Source organism: Sorex fumeus, unplaced genomic scaffold, assembly GCF_029834395.1.
Source record: "Sorex fumeus unplaced genomic scaffold, SorFum_2.1 ptg000029l, whole genome shotgun sequence".
Classification (NCBI taxonomy): Eukaryota; Metazoa; Chordata; class Mammalia; order Eulipotyphla; family Soricidae; genus Sorex; species Sorex fumeus.
The window spans coordinates 12,766,467-12,780,335 of NW_026606086.1; the positions used below are offsets into that span (position 1 = coordinate 12,766,467).

The window sequence follows — 13,869 nt, forward strand, 5'->3', positions numbered from 1 at the left end:
TCAAAATAAATGCCCTATAAGTCGAAGACATCATAGGAACAATTTCAGTTACATTTTAATAATAATTGTATTGATATATATTTGTTTAATTTGAATTCAAAATTTGTAAATATTGAACTATTCTTTTGATATATTGAATTTATATCGAGCTAAATTGTTTTAGAAACTTATTAGTTATTATCATTTCCTATATTAGATTTACAAGCATAAAGCATTCAACTTCATTTCTGAAGATGCAAATGGAATGTAATTTATTTTTCTTCATGAAGTGTATTAATATCTTATCAATAATAATATGAAGCTCTTTGTTTTCTGCCTTAATTTTTGTAGCAAATCGTAAGGACTTTTGTCATTTGCTCTATAATTTTATAAATTCTAGGAAGATGAAATACAGAATTTAAAGTCTCAAGTAAAAAATTTTGAAGAAGATTGTGTGAGACAGCAGCGAACAATTAATTTGCAACAGGCTCAAACAGAAAAATATAAAACTCTTTTCGAAGAATCAATTAAAAAATGTGATGGATTGCAGCAACAGCTGTCTTCAGTAGAAAGGGTAATAATTTTGTTATTTTTCCTAACCAAAATACAGTAAAATATTATAGTTACACATCTATATAGACACCATTTTTGGTTGTCCAAGTTATTTTCTATTTACTAGAAACCCTTTCTTTCAAAATATGGGAGAATTTTGTTTGTTTGTTGGGCCACACCTAGCTCTGCTCAGAGCTCACTCCTGGCTCTTCTCTTGGGAGACCTTCTATTGTGCTGGGGATCAAATCCAGGCCAGCCACGTGCAAGTCATGGGCCCTACTCAACTAGAATATGGCTTCAGACCATTGAACGATATTTTTATTAAGAAAAACTTTGAAAGATTCACATCCAGTGCATCTCACCATTTCAGTGTATAATTTGTTGCCTTTTAGTATAGTCACAGAGTTGTGTAACAATCACCATTCTAAGTTTTAAAATACTTTCATTATCTCCAGAAAGATACTCTCATATCTTTCCCAATCCCCTCCAGCTGAGGCAGCTTCTAATCTGTTTTCTATCTTGATACATTTGCCTATTCTGGATACTTAATTTATATAGAATCAGACAATATGTAGTGTTTTGTGACTGACATCTTTCATTTAGCTTAATCTATTTTAATCAGTATTAAAGCACATAGACAGTTACCTAATGTGAGACAGTGGCCTAGATTAATTATATTGAGTAGCTAGCACCATTGTTAAAGCAACTGTTCATTCTACATTATATTCTCTTGACTTCTTTGTCACAAAGTAAGTGCTCATATATGTGTGAATTACTTTGGGGATCTCAGTTCTATTACATTGATCTGTGTGTCTGCTTTTACCACACCGTTTTTCTTAGCATCACACTGTAGTATATTATAAAGTCAGAATGTGAAACAACCTACTTTTTTCCCATAGTATCAATGTACAAAGTTTCTACATACCACCATTAAAGTACCCATGACCTTCCACCAGTATCTGTGTTTACAATAAAACAGTATTGTAAAATAAAAAAAACCCCAATAAAACAGTTTTTTTTTATTGACCTACTATTGGTTTATAATACTATCCATTTTGAGGAGTACACATTCATACCTGTGTGTAAGAACCAAAGTTTTAGTGCCATCCTACTATCAAAATGACCCTCTCTACCCACTCCCTTCTCTCTGATCACCATCAAATTTTTCTCATCATCTAAGAGTTAAATTTTGTTGTGATTTGCCAATTCCTTTGGTTGTTGTACATGCGAAAGAAACCATCCAGAGATTGTGTTTTAGTTTTTGGTCTATTTCACTTAGTAGTTACCTCCAGTTGCATTTGTGTTGTGCAAAGGCATGATTTAATTTGGGTCACATCTGGCAGTGCTCATGGCTTACTCGTTGGGTCTGTACTCAGGGATCACTCATGGGGATGCACAGAGGATAATATGTGGTGCTGGAATCGAACCTCCCTCAGCCACCTGCAAGGCCAGTGCCCTGCTCTCTGTGCTGTGTCTCTCTCTGGGCCCTGGATAGTTTCATCTCGTCATCTTGTGGATGGGCTACTGAGAATCTCTGCCTTTTCCATGTGAGGGGTGAGGTAAATCAGAATGGCTCTTTCTGTAGCAGCCACCCACAAAGCTGTGAAGATGGGCAAAGATGAATTCCCTTATTTTGATGGAGAGAAGGCAGCTTGAATTGTGGGCTTTGCAGCTACTGCGAATCTCTGCCTTTTCCATGTGAGGAGCGAGGTACATCAGGCTGTTTCTTTCTGTAGCAACCACCCACAAGGCTGTAAAGAAGTCTGGCAATAGCAGATGGTATTCACACACAGTTGGATTTGTTTAGAAGCTGACATGAAGAGCAGCATGTGTTTTGTTTTGTTTTGTTTCGCTCTTAATTACTCAGAGGCAAGGAGATCAGTTTTCAAGTAAAACATCATGATACAGCCAGGAAAACTATATATCAAAGAGGATAATAGATTACTCTATTTTTAAACATAGAATTTCAGTTCATACATTTCATTGAGTATCTCTTTTGAAGAAGACTCTTTACTAGGCATATAAGGGATGAAAGAGGATACTTTAAGTATGGAAAATAATTTCAGTTTATGAAACATGTGATTAGTGCTTCTATGACATTAATGTGCTAGGACTATAGAAGTCAAGACAATTTCAATATTCAGGGAAAGGAAGTGTGGGCATATGAAGTACATTTTGGTTTCATAGCATGTACATATATGTATATCAAGCTGCAGCAGAAGTTCTGAAGTTTGGGTACCTGACACACCCAGAAAGATAGTGAAGGAAGGCTTATTGGAGGAGAGGAAATCCTCACGATACAGCCTTAGGTAAATATTCAAAGATGATATGCTCTAGTAAGATAAGAGTGAGAAGTAAGAAGGGGTCCAGGAAGGATAGAGGCAAGAAACACCTTGAATGTTTTGGAAAAATTCCAGTTCTGCTGACATTGCTAAGATGACTTCTTTGGAAGGAGATATGGTTATAGTGCCAGATTATGGAAAGTTTGGAGTATAATATGATTCATGTTTCTTCATATGTCACCTATAGACGTGCTGCCTATAGACAGTCTCTTAGAATATTTGTGGAAATTTAGGTCTAAACCTATCCCAGGGTCTGGTAAATAATCCATAAGACCTATTGTTTCTGTTCAGAATTGGGATTTCTCTATAAGGCAAAAGTATGTTTAGCAAATATTTTCTTAACTGAATTATGAGGTTTCTGTTTTATATTGGTGGTTTGAGAGGCTCCCAAGGGAAGAATTATGAGTTGATTATCAAGGGTAAAATACATGTCTATCTTTGAGTCAGTATAAAGCAGAAATCCCAGAAAAATTATAGTTTAAAGCATAATTGGAGAGTACAACTTTAAGGTTACATTCTCTGAGATGTATATCAGTGTTCAGCTTCTTTCTGTGTGTGTGTGTGTGTGTGTGTGTGTGTGTGTGTGTGTGTGTGTGTATGTGTGTGTGTACTACTGACTTTGGGGAGGAGGTAGAAAATATGGGAATGGAAAAAGCTGCAAAATTATACAGCAAACTTATGAAGTATATAAATGTTCTCTATATCTCCTTTACAGGAATTAGAAAATAAACAAAGACTACAAAAACAAGCTGCCTCTAGTCAGAGTGCCACAGAAGTTCGCTTAAACAGAGCTCTAGAAGAAACAGAGAAATATAAGTTGGAGTTAAGTAAATTAAGGCAAAATAACAAGGTATGAGAAAATTGAATAGTTCTGTCAATAAGAACCATCGTTCAATTCCTGTTTTATGCATGAGTGAAAAATATTAGTTTTAAAATTAAAAGATTTTAATTTAAATTTTAGATGTTATGTTAGACATTTCTTTTTTCAGATGAAACAACTTAATTTGAAGCAAGATGACTGTTTTACTAAGGTTACATTGCCTTAATTGGGTGGTAACACAACTCTGGAAAATTCATTTTTCGTCCAACATATCATCAGACACATGTGTGCGCATATTACATGCTAGAAACTTTTCTAATCTCTGAGGGCAAATAGTGAGAGGGAAAATCTCTTATAAAATTGTTATTTCCTTTGAGCTCCACAATTTTTAAATTTGTAATGCAAGCTGCTACTTTACAGAGTAGAAGTGGATTTAAAACTGACCATATGTCAGTGTTTGTTGAAGTGTTTATCGCTGGGTCCTTTCCCAGTGTTGCTGATACAGTAAGTCTGGAGTAAAGCCTGTAAAGCTGTTTTAACCAGAAGCTGATTGCTACTGGTTCTGAAATGACATTTTTTTAAATTTAAGTGACATTTCCTTTCAGCAAGAGCTTCCAGTATGCATCATTAAGTATCAACATCTAGGGCTGGCGGAAGGTTGAGGAAGAGGAGTGCATGCCTTGCCTCCCAGGCCCAGGATTTGGCCCTTCCTTTCTGGTTAACCATTAATTACTTAGCCTAAAACTACTTAGTCTAAAAGTTTATTTATTCTTTTGCTTATGTTCATCTATTTGTATGATTTCTCTATCATATGAGTAAAATCACATGGTGTTTATCTTTCATCTTATTTCATCATATATAATAACCTGTATGTTTTTGCAAATAGCAGAATTTCATCTTTTTTTTTAATAGCTATGTACTAGTCCTTCTTGTGTATGTGTACCACATCTTCCTTATCCAGTCATCTGTGTAAGCACTTAGGATGTTTCCAACTCTTGACTATTGTAAATAATGCTACAGTAAACATAGGGGTGCATATATGCCTTCAAATGAGGTGTTTTTTTTTAACTTGGGGGCAAATACCCAGAACTAAATAATAAGAAATTAATTCCTATTTTTTTTAAGATGTTCCATACTGTTTTCTGCCTGCCTACCCCAATTTATATTCTCCTAAGCACTATACAAAGAGAACCTTCTCTCCACATCCTCTCCAACACTTGTTTATTGCCCTTTAGATTCTAGTGATTCCTAGGTGTGAGGTGATATCTTGTGATCTGGATATTCCTTAAAAGAGGTTATGAATACCTTTCACATTTCTCTTGGCCATCTATATGGGAGATGACATCTGATAACCACAACTACTGTAAGAATCTCATCATATTATTTTTTATCTAGCCAATGCAGGGCTAAGTATTACTACCAATTCCTGGAATATATGTTAAATAAAATAAATAAATAAGCCCATATATTAATGTGGTGAAAGCTTTGTGTACACTTTGTAAATATTGCCTATTAGTTTTTGTTTTTTGTCAACCTGAAAGTTATACTTCATTAGAGTGTGTCTATTAGAAAATGCTTAGTAACTTAACAATGACTTGGATAACGAAATTAAGAGCCACCCCTATTACATACAAGTGATAACCTCTTGATTACATTAGTAGCAATAAAATATAGAAATGAACTGGGATTGTAAGTTCTGAGGAAGATGTTTAACAAAAGCATCAGTGACTCAGAGTTTTAATGTATCTTCTCTGATAGACTATGCTCATTTTTTAGGCCTCAGGGATGGAATGGTGATGGGGACTTATTCATAGAAGTTATTAACTGAACAGTTTAGGACATCATCTTTTTTTTTTTTACTTATTTTTATTTTTATTTATTTTTAAAATTTTTATTAGTGAAACACCATGAGGTACAGTTGTAGACTTACAAGTTTTTGTGCTTGGGTTTCAGTTATACAATGATTGAGTACCCATCCCTCCACCAGTGCCCATTCTCTACCACAAATGATCCCAGTATCTCTCCCCCCATCCCACCCCGCCTCTGTGGCAGAGCATTCCCTTTGTTCGTTCTCTCCTTTTGGGAGCTGTGGTTTGCAAAAGAGGCATTGAGTGGCAGTCATGTTCGGTCTATAGTCTACTTTCAGCATGCATCTCCCATCCTGGGAGGATCCCCCCAACAACCTTTACTTGGTGCACCCTTCTCTATCTGAGCTGCCTTTTCCCCTAGCATGTGCTGCTGGCCTTCAAGCCATAAGTACCTCCTGGTACTTATCTCGACTATTCTTGGATGTTAGTCTCCTATTTTGTTACTTTATATTCCGCAGATGAATGCAATCTTTCTATGTCTGTCTCTGTCTTTCTGACTCATTTCACTTAGCATGATACTTTCCGTGTAGTACCACTTGTATGTAAATTTCATGACTTCATCTTTTCTAACAGCTGCATAGTGCTTCATTGTGTAGAAGTACCGAAGTTTCTTTAACCAGTCATCTGTTCTCAGGCTCTCGGTTTTTTTAGGACATCATCTTTAAGAAACTTGTTAACAATGAGCATGTTCCTATAATATTATTTATAATTTGGTGAATTTTAAAGGAATTTTCAAGAAAATGGAATAACTACATTGGGATTTTCTAGTATTCTAGATGTAGATTTGATCTCCGTACAGCAATATAAAATTACCCTGTAGTCATCAGAAAGCTAACAATTAAAAAAAATAATAAACTTATTTTCCACCAAGCTTAGGAAACAGTTGATCTGGCTTTTAGAGTCAGAGTAATTTGTGAAATGAAGTGAGTCAGCTGTAAACCTGATGCCACTTGAGTCTAGGAGCCCTGCTATATTATTCAGAGCTTTCCCTCGGGGCCTGGCATATAATATATATAGGAGCCCTGTTGTATTATTCAATGCTCTGCCTCGGTGCCTGGCATATACTAATTACCTCTGAAACTGCCCAGGGAGGGGGGTGTCAGGGAAGATACGATTCAAGACAACTATTTGATAGTTAAATTCTAATTTTTTAAAAATTTTGGTAGAAAATTTATTTGAGAAAAGTAAGGTCAGGGACGGGAGTTTCCTTCTACTAGATTCTACTTTCAAACAAGGTAATCGTGGCTTGAAGTCCATTTTAAATGTCATCAAATTCATGTTACTTTATTTAGAACTGAATCATTTATAATTCTTCATTAATTCATATAGAGGTGGTAGTGAGAGCCTGCTAGGTCTTCAGTAAAGGCTGGAAATAAAAAATAGTCATTTTAGCATTACAGTCATTTATCATGTCACGGTCCTCCCGTTGTTCATCGATTTGCTCGAGCAGGCCCAGTAATGTCTCCATCATGAGACTTATTGTTACTGTGTTTGGCATATTGAGTACGTCACGGATAGCTTGCCAGGCTCTGCCTTGTGGGCGAGATACTCTCGGTAGCTTGCCGGGCTCTCCGAGAGGGGCGGAGGAATCGAACTCGAGTTGGCCATGTTGGCTGCGTGCAAGGCAAACACCTTTCTGCTGTGCTATCGCTCCAGCCTACATTTATCATAAAGTAGAGAAAATGGATGTTATTTAAATAGTTGATGAAGCAAAGTTTGGATGCAACTCTGATAAATGCCCTGAAAGATATCTGATTGGTGTTTTGAGGACATGAACAGTTAAGTGGATGCTTTCATAAAAATCTTTCTAAAGATAAAAATCTGAATAATATATGAATTATATGCTGGGGAAGATTATGGACAGAGGAATAGTATGTAAAAGAATGACTGTGACAGGAAAGATAAGGTAATGAAAATTAGGTATGAATATGAAGGGGGTGTTGCAAATTCAGACTTTAAATATATGTAAGAGACTGGATGTTAAGTACTCAAGAAGCATTTTAAAGCCACTGCAGTTGTTGTGGAAGAACATGCCTCAATCAGATATACATGTGGAAAGTATTTCTTAGCTTGTAGTGTGGAGAATCAATTGGAAGTCGGCTAGAACAGATGCAGATCAACTATTTGGTCATGTGAGTGAGATGATAATATCACTTGTACCAAACTGAGAGAATCTGCATCCAACAAGGAAAAATCATTTGGAGCTGGTGTGGAACAAAAGCGTAAGAAGGGATATTTTGACTTCTGGTTTTCAAAAATAAACTGAAGACACTAGTATTGGTTGGAGGAAAGAAAAGCAAGTCGTTTTAGAACATGGTGAATGTGAAGCTGTTTTGAGAACTGGAAATATGTAAAACTTGGGGAGAAGTCTGCACAGGTACAGTAGAAGAAACTGTTACCAATGGGAGGGGCCTTGAATAGAAGTGCTGTGCTGTCGTCTTTATGACAAGAAATCTGTGACTATCTGCTGCCATCTTGTCTGTTTTGATAGTAGTCAAACTAGATTATTAGATGATATCTATGTGGCTGGAGCCATAGCACAGTGGGTAGGGTGTTTACCTTACACGCGGCTGACTCAGCCAACCCAGGTTCAATTCCTCTGCCCCTCTCGGAGAGTCTGGCAAGCTACCGAGAGTATCTCGCCCGCATGGCAAAGCCTGGCAAGCTCTCTTTGATGTATTCGATATGCCAAACACAGTAACAACAAGTTTCACAATGCAGACGTTACTGGGCCTGCTCGAGCAAATCGGTGAACAATGGGAGGACAGTGCTGAGTGGGCTTTTAAAAATTCCTTTAAGATTAGTAAGGTTCATTGTCTTTTTAAATACTTGTTGGCCTTTGGTATGTCTTATCTGGAGAAATATCAGGTCCTTTGCTCAATTTTTTCTCAAGATTTTATTTATATTTTTACTTTATCTTACCATTTTTATTGAGGTTACAGGATTTATAATGCTGTTAATCATATTTTGTATGCATATATCATTCTGTCACCATACCCCCACCAGGCAGCTAGACTCCCTCTACCATGTTCCAGAGAGGGGCTTATACTCCCACCATGCAAGCTCAGTTTTATAGACAAGCTGTTCAGTTCCAATGACTTTGACCATTTATTGTTCCCTTACTGTGTTTTTTCTTTTAATCCCACATGAGCTCTTTCTCTCCTCTTCCCCATTTTATTGTGGAAGTGGTAACACCTACACATATGTAGATCAATATGATTAATATTCTGGAATCCCACAAAACTGTAGATAAGTTGATAAAGTGAAATTTTTTCAAAAGCTATATTTTTGCAGGTATATAAAGGTAAAGGCCCTCCCGTTGATCGTAGATTTGCTCGAGCAGGCCCAGTAACGTCTCCATTGGAGACTTTGTTGTTACTGTGTCTGGCATATCGAATACTCTCGGTAGCTTGCCAGGCTCTCCGAGAGGGGCGGAGGAATCGAACTCGGGTTGGTCACGTTGGCCGCTTGTAAGGTGAACGCCCTACCCGCTGTGCTATCGCAGGTATATAAAATTTTAAAATATTACAAATAATCCAGTGCTAATCCATTGAAAATTTACATGAGATATATAATACAAATGCAATAATACAAATGTACATAATATAGTAAGAGTGTAGAGAATTAAGACAATTTTAAAGATAGAATCCAAAATGTATATTGAAAATGTAATCTGAAATGAAGATACCATAAAAGTGCATTTTATCCCAAGAAAGGGTATATTGGCTTTATGTTAGAAAATAGGCCAGAGAGATAGTATGATGGGTAGGGCTCATGCCTAGCATGCAGCTGACCTGGGCTTTTCCTGGAGTGATCCCTCAACACAGAGCCAGTAGACACTGAGCATAGCAAGAGTGACCTTCCAAATCAAAACGAAGCAGAAGGCTTGTTCTTCAAGCCCGTGTTCTCCTTTGAACACATATTTTGCTTGCTTGTATCTTTGATTGCTTTTTTTCCCCCTCTGGAGAGCCCATGTTCTCTTTGAACATTTACTTCTTCTCCTTGATTCTCTTCTCTTCTCTTTGATGTCTCTCCTCACATGTTTCCCAGTTTTGTTCAACAAAAACTATCTTACTTCACTAAAATATGTGTGTGTATTGTAGATACTGTTTAAGGTCTGAATTAATAAGTAAAAGATTGTAATAAGCTCTATGGATATTAAAAAAAAACCCTAACATGTGGTCTGACATAGAAAATTCAATATAAATGAAATGGTAATTCATTATTGAAAATGTGTGAAATCCCTTAGCAAGCTAGGAGTAAACAAACCTTTACTGATCTTACAGAGGACAACCATAAACACCAGGAATGAATGCACCATGAGTATATGCTGTACTTAATGCCAAATACTGCAGTTTTCCTTCTCTTTTAAAGAAGCTCCTTTAATGCTTCCTGCAAGACTGGTTTCAAGGCAATGAATTGATTAAGCTGTTTATTTGTCAACGATAGAGGAATGAAGCTCTCTATCATTCCTTCAAATCTAAATGATAATCTAACTGGATAGAGTCTTCTTGGTGACCTTATTTCACCAAGTTTTTGCACTAAATCTCTCCATTCTTTTCTGGCTCATAGAGTCTCATTTGATAGATCTGCTATGAATCTTACGGTCTTTCCTTTGTAAGTTACTTTTTTGATCTTGCTGCTTTCACTATTCTGTCTTGGGTTTTTGTTATTCTGAGCACAATATAAATGTAAATACATACAAAAGATCACTGAAACCAATAACTGTTTAAAATAATAAACAAGACTGACAAACCATTAGCTAAATTTACAAAGTGAAAAAGAGAAAGGCTTGATAAGCTGGATCAGAAATGAAAGAGAAATTACAGCAAATACAACAGAAATAGAAAGTGTTATCTGAAGTTACTATGAAAAATTCTGTGTCACAATATTGGAGAACCAATGGATAAATTTTTGGAATCCTTAAAGATCCCAAGACTGAGTTAGGAGATTACCTGAACTGAGATCAGTTACTAACAAGGAAATTAAGCAATAACAAAAGTTGTGCTCAAAACTAAAGTCCATATTTACTGGTTTTTCCAAACCTTCAAAGAAGACATTTCCTATTCTTCTCAGGATCTTTTAAACAAATTGAAGAAATAGGAGTCCTCTCCAACAGTATCTATGAGGGCGACATTAACCCTGATCACAAAATCAGAGATATGACTAAAAAGTAAAATTATAGTTGTAGACTTACTGATTTTTTGCTTGGGTTTCAATTATACAATGATCGAATACCCATTCCCCCACCAGTGCACATTTCCCACCTCCATGGATCCCAGTATCCCTCCCACCCCCCATCCCGAAAGTTTGTAAGTCTTTAACATACCTCACAGTGATTCACCAATAAAAAATTAAAATTAAAAAATAAATAAAAATGGAAAAAAAGTAAAATTACAGACTAATATTCCTAATGAACATAGATGCAAAGATCCTTATCAAAATCTTAGTGAACTGAATCCAACAATACATAAGTTGATCATGATGAAATATGTATTTCAGGTATGCAGGGTTGGCTTTTGTATACAAATCAATGTAATATACTATACAAAGAAAAGTTTAAACCATATGAATATATGGTTAAATATATGTAAGTCAATCAGTGTAACACAATATATCAATACAAGCAGAAGCAAAAATTATATGATTACAGGAAATTCAGAGAAAGCATTTGACAGAACCTAAGACCCATCAAGTTCAACTAAATGGAGTAGAAGGAAGTTTCGTCAAAATAGTGAAATTATTACAAATCCACAGCTAACATCATAGTCAATTATGAAAACTGTCGTTCCTGACAATTTTTATAACATGAGGCCCAAGACAAGAATATCTACTCTCCACTCTGTTTTCAGCATGGTATTGAGTATTGAAAATCATTGTCATTAGCAATTAGACAAGAAGAGACATACTGAGGGGACCCAGATTGGAAAAGAAGTCAGGATATGATAATTTGCTGATGATGTCCTGCCCCTGTGCCAGGCTGTCTTCACCGGGGCCCCTCGGAGTGGGGCAGGTTGAGTCTTTCTCCCTGCCTCAAGCAGAACCCAGGCAGCTGTAAACCTCCAGAACCCAGCCACAGCCATGATCAAGGCCACTCTCCACATGCTCAGATGAGCCTCACAAATGAAGGAACCAGCAAAAGAACCCAGACATTCAGGACCTGTGGCTGAAATCTCCAAGCCTGCTTGGATCGGGGCTGGGCCTCCTCGACCTAGAACCCCAGTTTTCCAGTAGCCTGGTAGTCACACTCACAAACTGCCCCCAGCAGTAATCTCATCAACGAACAAGATTCAGAGACTATAAACCAAAGCCCCCGGAAGAGAGCGATGCATTATTTCCTGGAGTGCAAGGCCTCTCACATTCTAGCCCACTGATATATCATCCCTCCCGCATGGCAGAGCCTGGCAAGCTACCCGTGGCGTATTTGATATGCCAAAAACAGTAACAATAACGGGTCTCATTCCCCTGACCCTGAAAGAGCCTCTAATACAGCCGTTGGGAAAGATGAGTAAGGAGAGGCTGCTAAAATCTCAGGGCTGGGACGAATGGAGATGGGTTACTGGCGTGCCCGCTTGAGCAAATCAGTGATCAACGGGACGATAGTGCTACAGTGCAGTGATGTCCTGTATTTAGAAAACACTAAAGACTGTAGACAAAAACTAGAAACAATCTGGCCTAAAGTGGCAGGCTACAGAATCAACATAATAGAAATCAGTAGCATTTCTAAATGCAAATAATAAAGACTGACCTATATTGAAGTCACTGTTCCTTTTTTTTGGTATTGTCCAAATTGCTGCAGATCTCATCCAGCTAACTTCTACCAAGATACAAATTTTTTTTCTCTTGTCATCGATAATGACTGAATTTGTACCTGTAATTATACCTATACTTATTATTCTTGGGGTTCTTAGGAGTCTCACCCTCAAATGTTACTTAGATTTGAATGTAAAAGAGTTGACGCAGGTACATGAAGATTTTGAGAACTTCCTAGTTTCTAGGATTTCCCAACTGGAAATTTATAGCACTCCTATCTCATCCTTCAGCCCAGTAGGCTACTTTTCCGCTTGAAGTTGCCCCCTCCACACCTATGAATGGAAACAGCTCTCAGATGATGGCTAAATGTAAATCTTGAAAAGATTCTGCTTATGTTCTTTCAGTGATTATCTATCTTCTGTTTCCACATCTGATGACTCTGGGTTTGCCTTAAATACATTTATTCCCTGTATGTTGTTGGGGACAGGATATCAAACTGCTCAGGGGGACCAGGGAGCCATTTCTGGTGATACTCAGCTAAGCAGGCTCAATTCCATGACCTGAAGGTGTGACACTCCTCGGGCCAAGTGAAGCTGGAAACCAATAGGATTATACCCGGTAGTGTTCAGGGGGCATGCAAGGGGTTGAACCTCTGGGCTATTGTGTATACAAGGAATGCGCTTCAGCCGCATGAGCTCTCTTTCTGACCCTATGCCTCAAATACATTTAAAATTGTGTTGAGGGTCTCTATTTGTTACTGTCAGAAAAGTTGTATATAAGCTATTGTGCCATTATATTGAAATGAAAAATAAAAAGTTAGTTTAAAAACATTTTTAGAGAGTTATCAATAGTACAGCAGATACCTGGGTTTGATCTCTGGCAACAAAATGGTCCTTTGATCGCATCAGAACTAATCCTGAGTTCAGAGCCAGGACTAAGTCCTGAGTCCCACCAGGTGTGTCCCAAAAACAAAAGTAAAGAAAATTTTTAATATGTGAGAGACCAGGACATCAATAATTATTAAAATTACAGTTGTTTACTAATGCAAATATTATTAATTTAAAATAGTACTTATTACTGATACTATATTTGTATAATTTCTTTCAGTAAAATGCTGCCAAATACATATGTGATTTTTTTCCTTTTGCAGGATATTACAAATGAGGAGCACAGAAAAATTGAAGCATTAAAATCAGAAAACAAGAAGCTAGAAAAACAAAAAGGAGAGTTAATGATAGGATTTAAAAAACAATTAAAATTAATTGATATTTTAAAAAGGCAGAAGGTGAGTGCCTATCCTAGAAAACACTGAGTTAAATTACAAATACCTGAACGCTATTAAAAATATGTAGTATTACTATTTATTATGTATAAGTTTTAGATTGTGTGAACTAAACAAATGGATATTTTGATTAGTAATATGGAAAGTACTTAGAGTAACTACAGAAAGGAGCAAGTAAAAGAATAACTATAACCTTAGAAGATGGAAAGGTTTTACTGAAATCTTAAAAGAAAAAATAATCCTGAAGCACTATTGTTCCCAACTTCTCTACCA

General features: G+C 36.7%; 1 protein-coding gene across 1 annotated transcript in view; it reads left to right on the plus strand.

The window, feature by feature from the left end:
• Positions 1 to 13,869, plus strand: part of TEX9 (testis expressed 9) — a 42,081-nt gene that overhangs the window by 27,711 nt on the left and 501 nt on the right. The window contains exons 8-10 of the mRNA XM_056115328.1: positions 380 to 553; positions 3,589 to 3,723; positions 13,465 to 13,599. Coding sequence (XP_055971303.1) covers positions 380 to 553; positions 3,589 to 3,723; positions 13,465 to 13,599 — 444 coding nt within the window. The remainder of the gene's footprint in view (positions 1 to 379; positions 554 to 3,588; positions 3,724 to 13,464; positions 13,600 to 13,869) is intronic.